The 20,575-nt window shown below is 51.6% G+C and overlaps 1 protein-coding gene across 2 annotated transcripts in view; it reads right to left on the bottom strand.

Annotated features, from left to right (window-relative positions):
* Window positions 1–20,575, bottom strand: part of ECE1 (endothelin converting enzyme 1) — a 118,405-nt gene that overhangs the window by 40,094 nt on the left and 57,736 nt on the right. The window contains exons 1-4 of one of the 2 annotated variants that reach the window (XM_068539098.1): window positions 19,781–19,863; window positions 19,487–19,573; window positions 11,461–11,602; window positions 7,005–7,217 (exon numbers count right to left, since the gene is read on the bottom strand). In XM_068539098.1, the coding sequence (XP_068395199.1) occupies window positions 7,005–7,217; window positions 11,461–11,602; window positions 19,487–19,573; window positions 19,781–19,834 (496 nt within the window). In that variant the 5' untranslated portion in view covers window positions 19,835–19,863. Of the gene's footprint in view, window positions 1–7,004; window positions 7,218–11,460; window positions 11,603–19,486; window positions 19,574–19,780; window positions 19,864–20,575 lie in introns of those variants that run through there. The other variant, XM_068539099.1, reaches the window with a different exon arrangement.

Here is a 20,575-nt window from a genome sequence, read left to right on the forward strand (position 1 = left end):
GGTGAGCGATGGAGCGATGGTGGGGGCTTGGGCCAGGGTGACAGCAGAGAAGGGGTGAGAAGCAGGGGGAACGTGAGAGAAACACGAGTCAAGATGCTGCCAGGCTTCCTCGGCCTGAGCAAGGGGGTGCTAAGATGCGGAAACTGGGGATGGAGGGTAGCCTCGGGGACTGGAATAAGCGCTTCGGTTTTAGATGTTTTAAGTTTGAGATGTCTATGAAACATCCAAGTGGAACCCTGGGGGGAGTTTACAGAGCTGCTGTCTTGAATACTTTCAGTTCAAATAGGCACTGGAGTATACACATTCCTTAAAATTGCCTATAAGGCCCTATAGCATGCATTCTCAACTGGGGCAATATTGCTCCTAATGGCGGGGAGAGAATTAGTTCTTGGATGGCAGAAACATCTTACTTTTTTTTTTTGGCCGCACCGCACGGCATGCAGGATCTTAGTTCCCCGACCAGGGACTGAACCCATGCCCACTGCAGTGGAAGTGTGGGGTCTTAACCACTGGACCACCAGGGAAGTCCCCAGAAACATCTTATTCTTTTTATGCATACATACAGTCCAGAAACAAGCATACAGTAGTATATCTGTGGTATTAAAATTTTAGGGAGGGAGCAGTCATTAAAAAAGGTTGAGAGACACTGTCCTGGATGATCTGGGCCCTGCCACCTCCTGGTCGCCAGCTCTAGTCTGTCTTCTGTTCCTTCCCTCTCGATTCCATGCTCCTACCCCAGGGCCACCGTGCTCACTGTTCCTCCTGCCGGCCACACTCTTCCCCTCACATCCTTGTGGTCTGTTCTCTCCCTTAATCCAAGCTTCTGCTCAAATGTCCCCTTCTCTGCAGGCCCATCCTTCCTGATCACCGTGGCTACCATGACCTCCCCCTTCTCTGGCCCTGCATCCTACTTGATTTTTTTCAAGGCCCTAACTGTTCACAACCATGTTATCTATTAACTCATTTATTTGTTTATTGTCTGTCTCCCCTGTGAGAATGTAAGTTCCACACACAAAAAAGACTATTATTCCTCACAGGATCCTAGGCACCTAGGGATGCTGGCACACAGTTAGTGGACAGTATGTAACTGTTGAGACAATGAATGAAGGCGTGTCTGGGAGTGCCACAGAGAAAGGCATCCATCACTTCAGCCTGAGGGAGGAGGCTGGGTTTCAGAGTGAAGTCAGGCACAGTTAATTTTCTCCTGAGGAAAAGCTTGGTTTCCTTTAAGACACCCCCCCCCCCCCCCGACGGTGTTTACTTCTCAGAAGTAGGGAGCAGCCTAGGAGGAATGGATAGGGCAGCATCAAGGACCCAGCAGGGGGTCACATTTTTGAGATGGTGGCACTTCCAGGGCCCCAGTGGTCTGGAAACAATCTGGCAGCCCAGGACCAGATAATAGGACTCCCAACTGCCTGGGTACTTCCTTTTAGGGACCCCAAATTCCAGAAACTTCCTCAGTCACTTCCCCAAAGTCCCCGAGAGGAAAGATAGCATACCATTTAATCGGCCCGCTTCTTCCTCTGGGAGTTTTTATTGGAACACCATTTCCCACATCACTCCTGGGGAGGAAACAAATGCTCCAGCAGCTGGGAGGCTACAGAGATGGGGGTTCCTGGGATTCTGTGGCACTGCCCCCCTTCTGTGCTGCAGCCAGACCGGCTGGCCAGGAGCCTGTGGGGCCCCGACTCCACATCAGGGCAGGACAAGCGTTTGTTTTAGATAAAACCACAGACACAATTCAGACAGTCACAGGCCTCAGGAGCCCCATCCGGTGAGGGTAAGAAGGGGAGCTGATAAGGCAGTGCCTTTTTCTGTAGAAGAACAAAAATCATGATAAGACCATTCCCATTTACTGGTGACTACTGCTCGTTAGGCTGTGTGCTGGGATCTTTTCATCACCACACTGACACCCTGAGGTGGGTACGGTCACCCCGTTTCATACAGAAGGAAAACGAGGTCCAGGGAGACGAAGGAACTCGCCTATGGAGGCAGAGCTAATGGGCGGCACGCCAGAATTTGAACCCACGCATTTTTAAGCCTCCCGGAGAAAATGAGCTACTTCCTCTGTGTGTGGGTATGGCTGCATGTGTGTATCTTGTCACAGCCGTTTCCACCAGTGGGTGCCAATTTATAGGCAAGAGGCTGGGTAACCAGTCCAAGGTCACACCAGTGAGTGGCTGAGGCCAGAGCAGAGGCCTAAGCTCTCTCTGCTTCCCTTTCCTCTTCTGCAGGTTGGCTTGGAAAACCAGAGGTAGATCTGAAGCAGTCCAGCCACCCCTAAGAAGCCCCGGATACCCACTCCCATCCTTGGATCAATTTATCAATCAGCCCATCTCACCACTCCCCAAACATGAAAGAAAAAGAAAGGCCTGCTGCTGCAGGCGTGATATTGGATAGAAAGCATTTCAGATGCAGAGCTTGTCCGTAGAATTTCCAATGTGTACAGGAAGATGAAACTACATTAGACAGTAAATATTGGAAAAACAGATCAAAATGAAAATAGAAGAGATGTCACAGGGTGACATGATTAACTGCCAAGTCACTGACATGGACAAATTTAATGCTACTGGAATGATTCTGTTTGTATTTCTCAGGGAGACCGGTGTCAGGAGTAGAAGAAAGGGAAACCACTAACTTTTTCTTTATGGAATCTGTGTTACTTGAATTGTTACAACAAGCAGGCATCAATTTTTTTTTTTTGCGTGATTAATCTTAGAATATAAAATGTAGTAAATATGACAAGTACACAAAATATAACTGTAGCTCAAGCCTGGAGAGGCCCTTGGGTATCCACAGAAGGCATAACGGGAGAAGCAGGTTTGACAAAAGTCTTGAAGGACTGGGAGGGGTTGAGGTAGGTATTCTAGATGGCAGAATAGTCTGTGCTAAAAGCAGAATCTGCAAAGCCTAAGGCAAGGCCCAGCCAGAGGGGTGACGGGTCCAGCTGTATCTTTCCTCTGATGAAGTGAGGACACTCTTGTCTCCCCAAAGCCTACGACGGCAGCCCAAGCTGGCAGCTTGGGTGGATGGCAGAGTGTCTTTTGGGAGAGGCATCTGTGCCTCATGCAGCTGAGGTTACCCCCCTCCAGCCAGCAGGCAGCCAGAACACACCATGGTGGCCCTTGACCCAGTTCAACCCACCTGCTACAGATCTGCCTGGATTTCCTCTGAGGGCGCCAGAGTAAACTCACTGTTCACAGAAAGAAGTGGCTTGCCCAAGGTCACACAGCAAGCTGATGGTAATAGCTGTCCTGCCTGGCCAGCTGTACAATCCTTACTGGCCTCTGAATTGTCCTTCTTCTCCTAGAGAAGCCAACCCCCAGGCCAGCCTGGACAGCGGGGCACCCCTGTGTGCTCCAATCCCCGCCAGCTCCAGCTCCCTCCTGAGGCCTGCTGGCTGACCCCTTTGTCTTGGGGGAGCTGAAACCAGCCTGGCCTTAAGCCCAAGAATGCACTGGCCCACATTCCTGCATATTTTGGTCACCCACTCACCTACTTCCTGCCTCTTTGGGAGTTTCCAGGTATCAAAGTCCCAGGTATCAAGGCCCATAAGTGAGGCGCCGTATCCAGACCGGTTTCCGGGAGTGAGCCCGGGGAGAGGGGTTGCCAGGATATGCCTTGTGGGGAAGCTCTCGGTCACTACGACATGAGGTGACCCCAACTACTGTGTTCATGAGGTCTCGGCCAGGTCTCACCTGGCCTGGAGAACGAAATCAAGCAGCCTTGGGGGAAAGGAGGTTGGCAAACCATACTTGTGGGCTGCTCTGTGACCTCTGTGTGCACAGCAGAATCAGTAAAGAAAGAATACAGGTCTGAGGCCTCCCAGATCTGGGGCTGAATCCCAGCTCTACCATTTCCTAGGAAATATGTTTCCTCTGTATTTGTGAGTCTCATCTGTAAAATGGGCATATACTCCATGGCGTGAATAAAATAATACAAGTAAACAACCCAGCATGGTCATGGATACACCCTATCCCTCCTTTCCTGATAAGAGGCTCTATCAGTGCTTCTATAAGAAATAAAATAAGCAATAATTACTCTTTCTTCAACCACCCAATTAATCCTTAGAACACACCTGCCAATGCTCGCAGTTAGTTCCCACTTCATAGGTGAAGGGCTGAGGCAGGCTGAGCAGCCTCTCTGTAGTCACACAGCTTGTAGGGAGATGTCTGGGCTGGAGCTCATCCACCACCACTGAGAAGGGCAGTCCTACTCTGCCGAGCACCTACTAGGTGCCAGACTCTGTGCTAAGCACTCTGACCCATCACAGTGAGACAATACCCAGAGTAACCTTGAGTGTTAGGTGGCACCATTATTCCCATTTCACAGACAGTGAAACTAAGTTGTAGAGAAGCCAGGTCACTCGTCCAAGGCCACACGTGATAAGCTAGCATGCTAGGGCTCGCTCCTGATACCACCAGGCCCCGGCCCCGGGGCCAGGGTTCTGACTGCTCCGTGCCCAGCTCAGTGCACTCCCCCACCCCTACCTTGACCCTCAGGGACAGGGGGGATGTAAGGCCAGAGTCCAGGACTCCTGCCAGCAGGGTAGGGGAGAGGGATGGGCTCGGTCCTGGCCTAGACCCAAGGTCTTCCTGATAAGACCCAAGATCCTCCTAAAACCAGCAGGATCAGGACCCACGGGGGTCCTACACAAGGGCCAGTTCTGGACCTGACTGGGGAGTTAGAGGGCCCATCCGCCTTTCTCCCCCATCCCCTCTGGGTGCTAACTGCTTCCCCTGGCTGGAGTCCCTCTTCATCCTGGACTGGCAGGGTGTCCTTGGCAAGCTTAACTTTTCTCAGGTTCCTCATCCATAAAATGGGAACCACAGTTCCTAAGTCCCAGGGTAGCTGTGAGGATTACGGAGGCAGTGGATATGACGAGACTGGTACAGAGCACGGCACATAGCAGACACTCAGCAAGTGCCAGCCTCTTTCCTTCTTTCCTTCAGACTCTCAGAGCTCCGTGCTTCCTGCAGGCTCTCCCCAACAAGATGGGCAGGGAGCCGTACTGCCCCTGGCACCTGGTGGAGGTGGTGTGGGACAAGGAAAGGACACGTGACCAGGAGTCAGGCAGTCCCAGCTCTGCCACCTGCTAGCCTGTCTTGAGGAGCTCTCTGGACTTCAGTTTCCTCGTCTATCAAGCGGGGTGAGCAACAGTTTCCTAGCTCCTACCCTACAGGGTCACATAGGGTGATACCTACAAAAGAGTTCTGTAAACTGAAAAGTACTGGGCAAAGGTCAAGGGTAAATAATAATGGTAACACCAACACAGACAGCAGCCACCACAATATACCTGGCCCAGGTAAAGCGCTTTAAAGGTATTTTCCCATTTAGTTTTCCAAACCTGGAGGAGGCTTGGTTCCCATTGTACTGATGAGACAAGAGCCCAGAGAGGTTATGTAACTGACCCAAGATCACACAGTAAGTGGCAGAACTAGGACTTGAACCCAGGTCCTGGTGACTGAAGCAGAGGCACTAGCCCATCTCATTATCCTATCTGGACTGTTCTCCTGCTTTGGTTGATGGTCCCTGCCCAGTCCCTGGCTGTGTCTTTAGGTGCTGGGAAAGCGACATCCCTGAGTTCCAGTCTGGCTACCACAGACATGTTTGCCTTTAGTTCTGAAATAAAAGGCTGGGTCCCCTTGCAAAGGCACCCGGGTAGCATAAAGCACACAGGGGGCTTTGCTGTTCCTGACATATGGGGTTCCCTCAGCCCCGCCTTCACACACCACCTGGCTCTGTCCCTCAGGGAGACAACCAGGCGGCTGCCAGGGGGCCCTGCCCAGCAGCTGCTGGGGGCCAAGAAGTGGTGGGTGGGTTTCACCCTGCAGCAGCCACGCCCCCTGGGGCTGAGGTGGGGAAAACAAGCAAAGGTCTCCTTAACCTAGTTTGCTTATTTCCACTTTCGTCTTAAAGACACAGTTGCCTGAAATTCATAATCATCAAATTAGACTCTTTTCCTATCTCATGGGAAGGTTTCTGTCCCTTTGGGAAGATCTGCCCCCTTTTAGGTATCTTCTTCAATTTACCTACTTTTGAGTATCAAGATGCTTTTTTTTTTTTTTTAAACTGAATAAGTATTTGTCAAATCTAAGTTCTGTCATTGGTGGATTAATTGACTGGCTTTTCATGACCTAGCCTCTCTCAGCATTTAGTCCCAGGATGGGGCAGGGGGTCAGCGGGAGACAGGTATGGTGAAGGTCTCGGCCCTGAAGGGTTTAAGTCGGGACCTCTATAAGTTACAGCACAGGGTGTTTTGATTCCACATGGAGAAGCACCCAACAGGCAGATGTTAATTCAACAGACATTAACTAAGGATACAACTTCAAACAAGACCAACATGGGATTCTAACCTGAGGCTGAAACAAACAACCAACAACAAGGTCAAATAGAGGTGCTGAAGGCCTAACAAGGTATAAAGAGAAGAACTTTGGTTAGACGGCTTGTCACGCAAGCTCGATTACCATGAGGCCAAGGAAGACTTCTGCCTACAATGAATAACTCTCAGATAAAACCGTTGTTAGAACTTTGATCAGCTCACAACCTTAAAATCTGATCTAGTGTGCTCAGCCTTCATTCCTTTTGCTCATAACTTGCAAAACTCACAGTCAGTATTAGTCAAAAACTAAGGCACAGCTTAAAGCCAGAAGAGCAATGACCACAGCTACCAGTTCTTGTGCACCTACTACATGCCACACATACCACGTTAATGCTTCACACATGTGCTCTCTAGTTCTCGAACCTCTGCAGTTTGGGTATTATTCATCCTGTTCTCATAGATGAAGAAAGTAAGGCTCAGAGAGAAGTAACTTGCTCAGGATCACACACCGAATGATGGGGCAGACATTTAACCCAGTCTCACCCCCTCCACAGCCCTTCGTCTCCCCATCCTGCCAAGCTCTTCCTTCAACCGGGCCTGGCCAGGTAGGTCCAGCGGACAGCCGTGCTCTGCAGCCCGTCCACTGGTCCCGCTGCCAGGTGCTTACCGAGGGGGTGCTTACCGAGGAGGTGCTTGATGATGGCTTGGTTGTGTTCCCAGAGGTTGCTGAAGGTCCCCCAGCGTGAGTGGCCATCAGGCACGGGGTTGGCTTTGATCCAGCCGCCACAGGCATAGGTGAAGAAGTCCTGGCAGGGGTCCACCGTAGGGTCCATGGAGCTCAAGATGGAGCTGGTCACCGAGATGCAGGCCTCACTTAGGCACACCGAGGGGGTTCCTGGCAGGGGTCAAGGACAAGAGGCCAGTGAAGGGCAGGCAGGGAAGAGGCTATGGGAATATAGTGCAGGTGGCCTGGGGTTCTGGGGTGCCATGCCCCACCCCAGCCCTGACCAAACAGATTTGGAACTGGACAGTCACTAGACCACTACGGAGAAAAGATTTCAGTAGATTTACGATCTCCTGACGTGTAAAACAAGACTCTGTCTAGCTGCCTAAAATCCTTTCTATGGCTTTAAAAATTACCCAGAACCAAGGTGCTTCTTTTAATCAGTCCTTCCTTCCACAAATATTCATTTATTTCTTTATTATTCCCTGATGTTCAACAAATTTATTTGCTCATTCATGCATTCATTTATTCAACAAAACAATTACTATCTTCCAGGTTCTTTGCAGAATGTGTGTGTGTGTGTGGTGTATGTGTGTGTGTGTGGTGTGTGGTGTGTGTGGTGTGTGTGTGTGTGGTGTGTGTGTGTGTGGTGTGTGTGGTGTTTGTGTGTGGTGTGTGTGTGTGGTGCGTGTGGTGTGTGTGTGGTGTTTGTGTTGTGGTGTGGGTGTGTGTGGTGTGTGTGGTGCGTGTGGTGTGTGTGTGGTGCGTGTGGTGTGTGTGTTGTGTGTGTGTGGGTGTGTGTGGTGTGTGCGTGGTGTGTGTGGTGTTTGTGTGTGTGGTGTGGTGTGTGTGTGGTGTGTGTGTGTGGTGTGTGTGTCTGTGTGTGTGGTGGTGTGTGTGTGGTGTGTGTGTGTGGTGTGTGTGCGTGGTGTGTGCATGGTGTGTGTGTGGTGTGTGTGTGTGGTGTGTGCGTGGTGTGTGTGGTGTGTGTGTGGTGTGTGTGTGTGGTGTGTGTGTGTGGTGTGTGTGGTGCATGTGGTGTGTGTGTGTATGTGGTGTGTGTGGTGTTTGTGTGTGTGTGGTGTGTGTGTGTGGTGCGTGTGGTGTGTGTGTGGTGTTTGTGTTGTGGTGTGGGTGTGTGTGGTGTGTGTGGTGCGTGTGTGGTGTGTGTGGTGCGTGTGTGGTGTGTGTGTGTGTGTGTGTCAGAGAGAGAGAGAGGTATTTGTAGTTATCATAGGGGGACTTGGTTTTAAAACAAAATAAGAAGCCGGCCCCCAGGAATCAGTCTGAGGCTTGAGCTCTTCACTAAGCACCTAATCTGCTAGGCACACTGCAAGGTACCCAGGTGGTACTTAAGCAATAATCACTTGATTATTTAACTATTACTGGTTTGTAGATGCTTTACCAACTATCCTTGGCCTAGCAGGTGCTTAATGTACATTTGATTAATTAATTCATGGTTTCCAGGCCCCCCTAATCTCCTGTCAACACCTTCAAAAACTCAGCTCAGGCTCCCTCTCCTTGGGGAAACCTTCCCAGACCCTCATCCTTCTCTGCGCCCCTTGGCTGCCTGTGTGTCCGCTATCTGAGAACAGACCATGCTATGTCATGGCCGACTCCTTGTCTACATCCCCCACTAGAATGTGAGCCTGAGGGTAGAGCCAGCATCTTACTTGCATTTATAGTTCCTTTGCCAGGCATTGAACTTGGCACCTAGCAGCTGTCCAATACATGTTTGTTGAATGAATGAATGGCTGAGTGAATAAAAGAGCTTTGTCCAGCCCTTGGTCACCACCTGTGGATGCAGAAAATATTTCTTCCCTTTAGGACGTGCATGATCCGTCGAGCAGGTCCCAGATCCAGCTCACAGACACTCGTCTGGATGGTGCCTGGCCTCGGCACTAAGTAAGACACTTCAGAATATTTTCCAGAGAATTTATCGTTTGTTTTGCTGCCACTGCTTGCAAAGCATCTGTAAGTTTCTGGAAAGGATGGTGCAGCAGGAAGGTGGATAAATATGTATTTAAGTGCCCAGACATAACTTAAAGGTGAGTCTTTCAGAATCATCAGAATTTGCATTGACTGATGTTTGCACAGATGTGGCTGATGCCAGCCAGCACCTGCTGCTGGGTAATGAGGTTATTGTCAATATCTGGGGTGGCCGCTGCTTTCCCAGGCCCAGGCAGCTGATAAAGACACATGAATTGGCTCAAGGGTCACCGGATCCCCGGCCCAGCTCCACCCTGGGGGAAGAATTCCCCTCACCCAGGTCCAGCCTGGGGAAAACCCTTCTGCAGCCCCGAGGTGGAAGGGACAGACAGAAGCAGGATTCTTCCCTGTGGGCCCCACCTGGCAATGACAGAAGTGTTTGGGGCCCAATCACTAGAAGCCAGGCCTTGGGGGCTCCCTTCTGGTTTCTGATGGAGAAACAGCCTGGGAACTCCTAGGGGCAATCTCAGGGCAATACTGCCTGCTGGAGTCTAGCCTGCTCCCCATTCACAGGGCCAAGAGCTGGGCAGACGAGGCTGGCTAGGGCCTATACTTCCCAGCAGGGTGTTCTGAACTAAACCTGATTTAGGATGAAGCAAGATGGCGGCTGCAGCAGGACTTCCCTGGCAGTCCAGTGGTTAAGGCTCCGCGCTTCCAATGCAGTGGGCGCGTGTTCGATCCCTGGTCGGGGAACTAAGATCCCACATGCCTCGTGGTGTGGCAAAAAAAAAAAAAACAAAACAGAAAGATGGCAGCTGCAGGACAAGAGTGATCAGTAGAGAAAGGCTGTTCCCACTTAGTCCTCCTTCTTGCTCTTTGTTCATTCAATCATTTACTTATTCATTTTGCAAAGTATTTGCACATCTATGGCATGCAGGCACTATGCTAAGCACATATGGTTAAGAAATCATTAATTAATTAATCAGATATGCATTAATCACCTGCTGTGCTAGGCGCATTTGGTAAAACATCTACAAATCATTAAATAGTCAAGTTAAACAAGCGATTATTTCTTAGGTACCACTTAGGCACCTGACATAGATTAAGTACTCATTAAATGTTTGTGGAAGGAATAATGAATGAATGAATGAATGAATGAATGAGTGCTTGATCCAGGAGGGATGTAAGGATGACTCAGATGAAGTCCTGCCCTCCCTCCAGGCCCCCAAATCCCTTCCTCATCCCAGCGCAGCATGGCCACCCACGCAGGCCAGTAAATTCACAGTGGAGAAGGCTCAACAAAACCTGCAGTTGATGTTCCCCGATCCTGTGAAGGTTCACCATCGCTCTGATGGGATGAGTACCAGGTGACCAAGTTTATGGGGTTAAACTCTTGGCAAAGCCCCAGAGGCTACTCAACCAGGTGGGCTACTGTCATCAGAAAGCTGGATCTTGGGGCCCAGGGGAGAGATCCTGGAATTGACTGGACTCCCATCCTTGTTTTTAACTTGGATCTGCCCTTTCCAGGTCCATAAGAGCTTATGGATCACTGATTCTGTGTAAGGCACTTGCTACATCTACTCAGCCAGACACAGAGAACCAGCCTCAGGCCCCTGACAGTGGGATTGAAGTGGGGTCTGATCATACTGCTATACAAGGTAGGACAGAGAAATGAGATGACAGTGGTACACAAAGGTCCCTGGCTCACAGAAGGACAGCTTTTCTGGGAGTACTCACCCACCATGAATTACACCATGAATTACAAAGCCTGAGCTCTGGGGCCCGCCAGCACACGGTTGAACTCCAGCTGCCCCACTCCCTCTCGCACTAGCCACATGACCTTGGGCAAGTCACTTAGCGCCACTGCCTCAGTTTCCTTGTGCGGAAAACGGGGACAGAAGCAACCACACCTCACAGGGCTGCTGTGAGGAGGCAATGAGATTATATCCGTAAAGGAGAGGCCTGGTATTTGGTACATGGAAAGTATTCAGCAAACGGAAGCCATTATTGCTATTTTGTTGGAACTAAGGATGGAGGACAGCGCCAGCCCATGTGTCGAACCAGCCCACATCCTAACAATAATAGTACCCGGAGCTAAGGCTAAAGAAGGCCTATTGGGCACCAGGTATGTGACGGACATCATCTCGAATCCTCAGAGACATCCCCAAACTGAGCACTATTTTCTCCATTTAAAGTAGAGAAGACACAGGCTCTGAGAGATTGAGTGACTTGTCCAAGGTCACACGGACAATCAGTTGCCAGGCCAGGATTTGAACTCATGTCCTTCTGACCCCAAAACCTTAACATCACCCATCTGCCCAGCTCCCAGGTCTTGGTCTGTTGCAGCAACCCCAGCCTCCAGACCCAGCTCTTTCCTTGGCCTCGGAGGCCAGGCCTGGCTAGACTGGGGAAGCCCCCTTACACAAGTGGACAGAGCCTGGGGCAGGAGTGAGTGAAGCCCATCACGCAACACAGGGGCACCTACTTGTCCGGTACTGGATGCCTAGAGCTGCCAAGCAGGCCACCATTCCTGCCGCCAGAAGTGCCACCAGCACCACCAGCCGCTTCTCCAGCTGGGTCCGTGCAGCCCAGCACCTCTGGCCACTCCGGGGGCTTCGGAAGTTCACCTGTAGGGAAGGAGACAGGCGGGGCGAGGAGAACGTGAGCCCAGGGCCCCCACTACCCAGGAGGAGGGGGCTCCACGGCAGGACCCAGCCCTGGGGAGACATCAGGGCTGCCTGATGTCCCCTCCTGCCTCAGGGGTGGTCTGGTTCCCATGGAATCAGTCCTAATCCAGGAAAGGAACCACCACCCTGCTCGGCAGCTCAGATTCGCTGCTAAACATCAGAGTCAAGCAGTCAACCCAGCTGGGCTTGTGTTTTTTGTGTCACCTGATATGGGTAGAAGAAAAAAAAAAAGATCAGCTTTTCCCTGTTTCTCCAGTAAGGAGTTAAAAAAAAAACAGGATGTTTGGACTCGCAGGCATCCAGCAGACATCCAGCCGGGCTCTCTTCAGAGCTCCAGCTTCAACAGGCCGGGGGTGACACAACCCCCATGATGACACAATCACGGTGCACACTTCCCAGTGGCACAGCCAGCCTTAGCTGTCGAAACTCTCATAATCCCATGAGGGCTGTGTTCTTAGTTTCTTTTTACAAATGAGGAAACCGAAGTCCGGAGAGGTGAGACCCTTGCCTCTCATCACTCAGCTAAATGGGTAGAGCTCGGATTTGAGCCCAAGTGTATTGATTCTAGAGCCCGCCTGTGGGTCAGAGATTAGAGTCTTGGGAGATGTCAGGGGAGATGCAATGGAGAAATAGCTCCATTGGAGCAGGTCCTCAAAGGGAGGAAAAAATGTCCTCAGCCTAACAGTCCAGCTAAACAGGAAAGGAGGCACAATGGGAGGAAGTGGAGGGCGTGACAGGGCCTTCCAGGCTGAGGAGGAACCCACCAGTCTATAGCACTCAGAGTCCTCGGCCCGGCCCTCAGACCCGAGGCCAGCTGGGGGCTCCCCTCTGTTCTACAAGGCGCTTCCTGCAAAAGCCAGGGCCGTGGGACAGGAAGGGTCCCCTGAAGGTGGGGTTCAGTTTAGTGACATTGTGGCCAACAGTCGAGCACCAACTCAGGGCCACATTGGAAGGACCGAGGGGAAAGACAGACTCCCTTGTTTTCAGCTGCTCACTGCCCAGCAGAGAGGCAGATAAAGAAATAGACTGGGGTGGGCAGAGGTTCAGTCTGGGAAGGCTTCCTAGAGGTGGGGATGCCTGGGCTGGGTCTTAAAGAATAACTAGAAGCTGGCCAGGTGAATGGGGAGGGGAAGGGAAAAGGGGGGCCTGGATCCTAAGGGGTGCCGTAAGCCAGGTGAAAGACCGGGGACTTCTTCCTGAGGGCTGGAGTGATACGATTAGATTTACCCTTTGGAAAAGCCAAGGTGGAAGGAGCAAGGCTTGGAGGGGAGCAGGCATGCAGGCAGGGAGACCCACAGCCTGCCAGGAGGTGAAGGGGGTGATGTCAGGGGAGATGAGGAGACCCAGCCTCTGACCTGTCAGTGCCCCCCAACAGCTGAGGGGACAGGTGCCCCTAGGAGCAGGTCACAGCCTTCAGGGAGCCTCACACTGGTGCCTGGGAATCTGAGGCTGGTCACCTTAGGGAAGGGCATTGAACAGCCTCGTGGTCATCACTGGCTATTCTGTGAACAGAAAATGACTGGGGGTTGCTGCTCTAGAGAAAGAGGAAGACAAGAACTTTTTGTGGAAAAAAAAAAACAGATGGGTTCTACAACCGAGAAAAGGAACTTGAGGCTTGGTGACAATTCTGTGGAGGTCCGGGAGGCTCGGACACAGAAGCAGTTGTGTCAGGTGGGGGTCGGGGTCGGGGTGGGCCGCCTCCTGAAATCTCTTAAGAACCTTTTTAAAAACGTGAGACATGAAGATTCTGACCACGCTACTGGTGCAGACACAGCCTGGGACGATGCTGACATGCTCACAGCAATCGACGTCTATAAAGTGCTTTTTCAGAGGCATCAATTCTCTCATGCAGTTTACCCTGGGCACCGGTATTTCAGAGGCCCCCCAGAGGATTTGCCTTGTCTGGGGATGCTGACATTTACTTTTCCTGGGCCCCTGAGCTGGTCTCACCTTCTGCCTCCCACTCTGGGCTTCTCAGTGCCCCCATTACCAAGGCTCAGCTCGTTGGGGGAGAGGGGTGAAAAGCTAAGAGATGGAGCGACCTTGGTGTAACAGGTACCCCATCCCCTCGGAGGCCAAGGATCACAGCCGTCAGGGCTGGGGAAGCAGAAAATCCTCTCTTATGTGGACAGAGCAATATCGAGGTGCAGGGAAGCTGAGGAGGTGAAAGGGAGAGAAAGAAGAAATAAAAGGGAGAGGATGAAAGACAAAGGGAGGGAAGGAAAAAAAGAGTAATCATGGCAGGTATTGTTTGAGGGCTTTCTGTGCTCCTGGCATCACGTTCATTCTATTTTGTTGCTAGATGATGCTATTCTATCTTCACAACATCCCTAAGAGTAGGTATGAATACTAGCTCCAGAAGAAACACAGGAAGTGGGGCGAGGAGACAGCGTGAGAAAACCCACGTCCCTCCCGAACCCACAGCCTCAGCCGAGTGGCCACGCTGCCCCCCAGGAGCAGCAAGCCGAGCTGAGCCTCATTGTTTAACGTCAAACAAACAGATGGTGTTCACTGCAAAACTTAAATAGAATTAAGTCAGAATTAAATTAAAAATTCATAGTTCTAGGCAGAAATGGCAAACGGAATTTGAAAATAGGGTTTTTAGCCTCTGTACTATTCTTTTCTCGACTTGAACTACCAGGTTGACGGGCCTCTTGGTTTCTGCACAAGCCTCGTGTCTGAGGGCAGAAGAAATCCAGAGGCATCCTCCCGCGGCAGGAGAAGTCACCGGGAGACTGCGCCGGGCTCAAGAGGCCTCTCCAGGAGAGCCTGTCCAACTCCTGGGTGCAACGGACAGGGCTGGGGCTGTGGGTCTGAGCCGCTGTCTGGCTCCGTGCTGTCTCCTGCCTGAGCCCCTCTTGTCCCCGCCTCGCCTCCTTCAGAGCCGGCCTTTTGGAAATGAGGGCGTGCTGATCACGAGAGGAGGGTCTGCAGGGACGCGGAGGGTCGGGGGATTAGTGACGGGCAGCCCTCTTGGTCTCTGGAGAGGTAACAGGTAAGGGGCATCAGCTAAGGTGCAGAGCTGACGCCTGGAAGATGGGGTAAGGATGACGGTGAATGCTCAGCTCACTGGCAGGCTTAACATCTTAGCGACTGTCGTGTGAGGCAGAGAGAGAATGAAACAGAAAGGAAAGGAGGCGCTGGCAAGACAGGTGGAGAGGGAGACCGAGAAGGAAACAGAGCTGGAGAACGAGAAAGAGGCAGGAACCGTCTAGCTGTCTAGCCCAGGAGTTCCCAGGGTTTCCACGGCCAAGGGAACAAAGCCCTGATGAGGGATAAATATTCGGTTACAGAAGTGAGGGCCTGGTTCAGCAAAGTTCTGCAGGAACGAGTTCTGCAGGCGAGGATGGGACACCACGCCGGGGCCCAGGAGACAAGCCAGCAGAAGGGGCGGGGAGCCCAGCTTTCAGAGGAAGCAGGGGCTCCAGAGGTAAGGCAGAGTCTTTTCCTGAGTCGCCGCCTGGCCCCCCAGCGACCTGGGCTGAGTGGAGCAGCGAACAGGAGTCAGTCTGGCCAAAGGTTTGGCAGGGAGCGCACCCGCTGCAGCCCAAAGGCCAGACCACTCCGTGAGGGCTGGCAGGGAGGCCTGGCTGCCTGCCTCGAAGTCAGCCTTTCAGAGCAGACAGACCAGGACAGCCTGGCCCTGCGTGATATCCTGCCTCCGTCAGGGTGTTAGGTTGGGGAAGTTTCTTCTAGCACAGTTTCTATATGGTGAGCTTCTGGCTGAGGCCACTGGGGCCAGGCCAGAGTGAAACTATAATGCCCTCCTGTCCTCCCCATTTCCTTCCTGAGCCCTACCTGCCCCTCTGCCCCTGTGCCTGACTCTCTTCCAATGACTGAGAACAGCTTATAGTAGTACCTGTGGGGAGGGAGGGGACTCCTTATATCTAAACAGGATCAAAGTCTAGTATTTAGAAGAAGCACTTTCCAGCTCTCTTGGCTTCCCAGAGAAACACCCAGCCTGCTGATGACACGATGGCACGGGAGAAAGGGCACAAATCCGAGAAGTCAAAGGTCAGCCTTGACTTTATCAAGATCCCTCGTGCGTCCCTGGGCAGCCTCTGGACCTCAGTCACCTATTTTTAAAATGAGGAAGTTGGATGAGGTGCCAGGTCTGACCAGCTCAGATCCTGGAACAACTCGAAGGCCAGGAGTATAAAGATCTAACAGGCAGGTAGAGCTGAAAGGGTTTCCTGGTAAAGCCAAGAGGTCTCTGTAAAGTACTCAGTGGGACTGTCTCTGAAATCACCTGCGAAAGACAGCTCTGTGCATGGCGGGGGTGGGGGTGGGGCGGGTAGAAAAATGAGAAAACCACCACTAAGAATTAAATATCTCGGCTTTCCTTTTTCTTGAAAAAATTGATTTTTAGGATTAACTGGATGAGTTTCAAAGGTTTTGGTAAACAGTTGTGGCCCTCTGCTCCCCAGTTTAGGCTGCAAGTGTATCTTTAGCTATTTCTCTTTGAGCCACTGGGGTGTGGGGAGACCAGGCAGCCAGTTTGAGCAGAACAGAGGCAAAGCTATTATATTTAGGGCATCACTGAGATATCATGCCTGGTGAGTTTTGATAATGATCCCGATAACAACCAAATGCATTTCCTGTGCATTATACATGGTGCTTTCACTTATATTGTCTCATTTCAATCTCTGCAACAGCTCTGAGAGGTGGATTAATATTAACCCCATCTTGCCAAAAAAAGCGGTTTAAGTGAGTAGTTTTCAGGTCTCAGAGCCCAGGAGAGGCGAAGCTGGGGCTCCGTGTTAGAGATGGGGCTTTCAATTCTGTACTCAGTCCACAGTGACTAATTTTAGTTGACTGTAATTAACTTGTACCTCAAATATGAGATCAAGGACAAGAAAAATCCTTTCAGGTGGGGTACAGGTAGAAATTTGCTCCAGCTAAATACAGCACTTTGTCAGCATGTTCAGGCAAAAAGGTGGCAAGTTTGGCTGAAAGATGCAAGTTTTCATTTACTAGTGTTGGTATTGACGACTTTGAAGTTCCGAGAACCAATGGGCTTCCAAACTTCGAAAAATCAAGTAGCTGATTTTTATAGCTGCCCATCAAGAGAGGGAGATTTTGGGGGACTGGGTCCATTTTAAAAAGCCTAAAATTGAGGGAGCAGTTGCGCTTCTAGCAATCACTCACAGGAAATTATTCGAAAGTCTAGAAAATGGTCACCCACAGTGTTACAGATATTGGGCCTACTGTCCAACTGTAGCAGATTGAGTAAATATACTTTTATATATTGGTACCATAAAGTATTATGATTTTTAATGGCAGCATGTTTTGGAAGTATTTTTTTATTGTATTTTAGTTTTTTGGTCCCACCACATGGCTTGCGGGATGTTAGCTCCCCAGCCAGGGATCAAACTTGGGCACTCAGCAGTGAAAGTGCCGAGTCCTAACCACTGGACCACCAGGGAATTAGTGGAAGTATTTTTTAAATTGAGGTACAGTTGATGTTTTCGAAGTTTTTAACAACAAAGAAAAATGCTTATGAAGTGGCATTAAATGAAAAAAGCAGGACAAAATATTGTGTAGAGTGAGCTCAACTATATCCTAAAATATATATAAGCAAAAGTGAAAAACTAGAAGCGGTTATCTCTGAGTGGTGGGGTTACTGTTTCTTTGTAAATCTTTTTTTATACTTGACTTTTTTTTTTTCCCCCCCACAAATGAGCATGCAAAGTTTTTATATTGGAAAAAAAAATCCCTATGATTAAAAACATAAAATTAATAGAAAACTCTGCTTTGTAAGATGAGATAAACAGGTTCTCGACTCTTAGAAGAACAATTGTTAGCTAGTTCACGTTTGCTTTAGGGAAGTCGGGGAGTCTCAAGGCAAGCCAGGCTGGGTACCCACAGAAATGCCTCCAAATCCTTGGGGCAAGCTTTTTGCCTTTTCCTGTAGTAAAAGTGGGCGATTTACCCAGTTTGGCAGTTTGGTGTACTGCCAACCAGTGGCAGTATGCACTCCAACCACATGATAGCTCTGTGACCACAGGAATGTCCCCAACCTCTCTGAGAGTCAGCTTTGTCATGTGTAACATAGCCACAGGGGCCCTTACCTCATGATCAGAAAAAAAAACAAGAATCCTAGCAGGCCCAGAAATATGCATTACATCCATTTTCTCTAACTCCATTTTACAGATGAGGGAATTGCGACTTAAAGAGATTAAGCTGCTCACCCAAGATCACAAGTGGTGTCAAATTCAAAGCTGGGCCCCCGGCTTCAGAGACTGGGCTGCCTCCACTCTGCCAGGCAGCCTCAGGCGGATGAATGTACTTTGTGGCCTGAAAAAGGGCTATACCCACGTGGGTTGCTGTTATGATGACAACACAGCATATTATTTTGTTGTGAATCCCGAAATGCTTCTGTGCTGATATATTTAGAACCTTCTGTGAAAGATGAGACTGAAAAAGATTGCTGATTAGATTCTGTTTTGATTTGGGAAGGGAAAAGTGCCTGCCACAGAAATCTAATTTCCTGCTGGATTTAGCCTCTTAAGAAGGGTCTATGGGGAAGAGGGTCTAGACAGACTGGGTTTGATTTCTCACTCCCAGATTTCTAGCTCTGTGACCTAAGGCAAATTGTCTCCCCTTTCGGAGCCTCAGTTTCCTCATCTGTAAGTGGGAACAGTAATCCCTATAGCTCATGGGGGTGGTCCTGAAGTTAAGTGGGATGATGTAGGTAAAGGTGCTCTATTCCAGCGGGCAGACCACTTGGGATCATGAGTTTGGATCTCCCTGGGCCTATTTAACCAGACTGGAGGAGGGACTCAATCAACGCTGTTTCCCTTTACTAATATTATTATCCCAGCTTCTAAGAGCCTGAGTAGGGTTGGGCCTGGCAGCCTAAGTTTCCACACACCCTAAGCTTGCCCTTCGGAGGAGTTGTGATTTGTTGTCAGTTCACTGGGCAGCCCCAAGACTCTCCTCAATGCCCCCCTTGGTCAACCTGGCAGAAGTCCTCCTGGACTGAGCTGCTCCAGCCCCTCTTTAAGCCGGTTTTTCGGAAGTCAGGTCACAGGGCCCCCTTGGGCATCCTTCATATTTCCAACTCACTCCCATCCACCTGCTTGAGTCCAAACCCAACCAGGGCTGAGGTCCTGGTCAGGACTGTCCCAGCTCAGCCCCACAGGGGAAGAAGAGCAGAAAGAAGCCACACTCACTGGTCTGCTACCAGGCAGGGAGGTGGTGGGCATATTGGAATCCCACAGGGGCAGACCCTGGGTGGGCGAGGAATTGGGCTTCCTGAGTAGGCTGAAAGGGGCAGGGAAAGGGGGAGCAGAGGATGGGCTCCAACCCCCAGCAAACTCAGAGACTGGGGGGAAAGAGGAAGAATGGGGTAATGCCCACCAGACAGGGTGACCAACCACCCCAGCTGGCCGAGGACTGATGGGATTCCAGGGCTTTCCATGCTACAACTGGGACAGTTTTAGACTCTGCCGGTAAAGGGCTGTGTGACCCTGGGCAGGTCTCTCAGTACTCAGGGAACGGACTCTTCCGTGAAAAGAGAACTGGACCAGCTCACCTCTACAGGATGCTTCAACTCTGCCACCTGGCCTGTAGCCCCAGTAGCAGGTGGTCGGGAGGGTTTGGGGAGGTGCAGAGCTGGGGAGGGGAGGCCGGTGGGGGGAGTCCAGCGTCTCAGGGGCACTTCTAACCCAGAAAGACTTTTTCGACAAGGAGCCCAGAGCTGCCGGTCTGGCACTGGCCCCCTCCCTCCCGGCTGGCAGGATTGGGGCGGGGTGGGGGCGGCACCAGCGCGACTGCCTGGTGGGCCTGGGCTGGGGGCTCACAGAGGGCCCGGGTTCCTACCTGCAGGTGGTTTGGGTACACGTCACCCTCGGAGAGCGAGTCCACCAGGTCCTCCTCGTCCAGCGTAGCCCGCTTGTAGGTCGACATCTGCAAGGCCAAGTGCAGCACGGATTCTCTTAGCGCCTCCATGGCTCGCACGCCCGAATGGGGAAGCGGCCACCCGCCGCCTCCGCTGCCGCGCCCCGCCCCGGCCGGGACACCGAGATCGGCCCATGGACCGGCCCGCGGCGGGGGAGGGGGGTTCCCGCCTCCCTCCGCCACCCCCCTCCCCGCTTATGCAACACCGCGCCTCACCCCCAGCGCCGACAGCGCGGCGGCCACCGGCCACGGCGGCCACAGGCTCCGCATGGTGCCCCCAGCGACGCCCGGATCCCCGCCGCCGCCACGCGCGCCCGCGGGTCTGGCCCGGGCGGGCCCGGCTGTGAGGCTGGGCCGGGCTTCGCACCACCTTCGCGGGCGGGGCCTGATCGGCGCGGCTCCGGTTCCCTCCCTGGCCGCGCGGGGGAGACCACCCCAGGGCCGGAGTCCCCGGGGAGATGGAGGCTGCTCCCTTTCCCAGAGGTCGGGGTGGAGGGGCCTTACCCCAGCAGGCAGGAAGGGGGCTCGCAGCAACCCCTCCTTCGAAGAAACATTAAGCTCCCCTTCAAATAAACCTCTACGGCAGATACCAAGAGTCAGGTATTAGGAAAGTACCCCTAATTTGGCCTACAACAGTCAGGAGAGAGGTTCCTCTCACCATTGTCCCTTACGGGCCCCAAGAGCAGTCTTGCCCATTGGAGCTAGAAAGATTAGGGGGAAAAAAAGAGGTGGTGTAAAAAAAGGCATGTGCCTCCCCTCTCATTTCCGCCTTCCTCTAGCTCAGGGGTCTTTAAGTCAGAGTTCACGATGATCTCAGAAAATTCCAGAGAACTCTCCTGACCGAGAATGAAAAATGTTATGTGTGTGCGTTTGGGTGGCTGGAGGGGAATCCCATGCTTGTCTCCAGGCTCACAGGTGTGACCTTACCCTCAAAACATTAACAGCTTGGGGCCTAGTTGAAAATCAGGAAGGTGACCCTTCCCTCAGATGTGGGGTGCTCAGGCACTCTCC

The sequence above is a fragment of the Eschrichtius robustus genome, chromosome 3 (genome assembly GCF_028021215.1).
Source record: "Eschrichtius robustus isolate mEscRob2 chromosome 3, mEscRob2.pri, whole genome shotgun sequence".
Lineage (NCBI taxonomy): Eukaryota > Metazoa > Chordata > Mammalia > Artiodactyla > Eschrichtiidae > Eschrichtius > Eschrichtius robustus.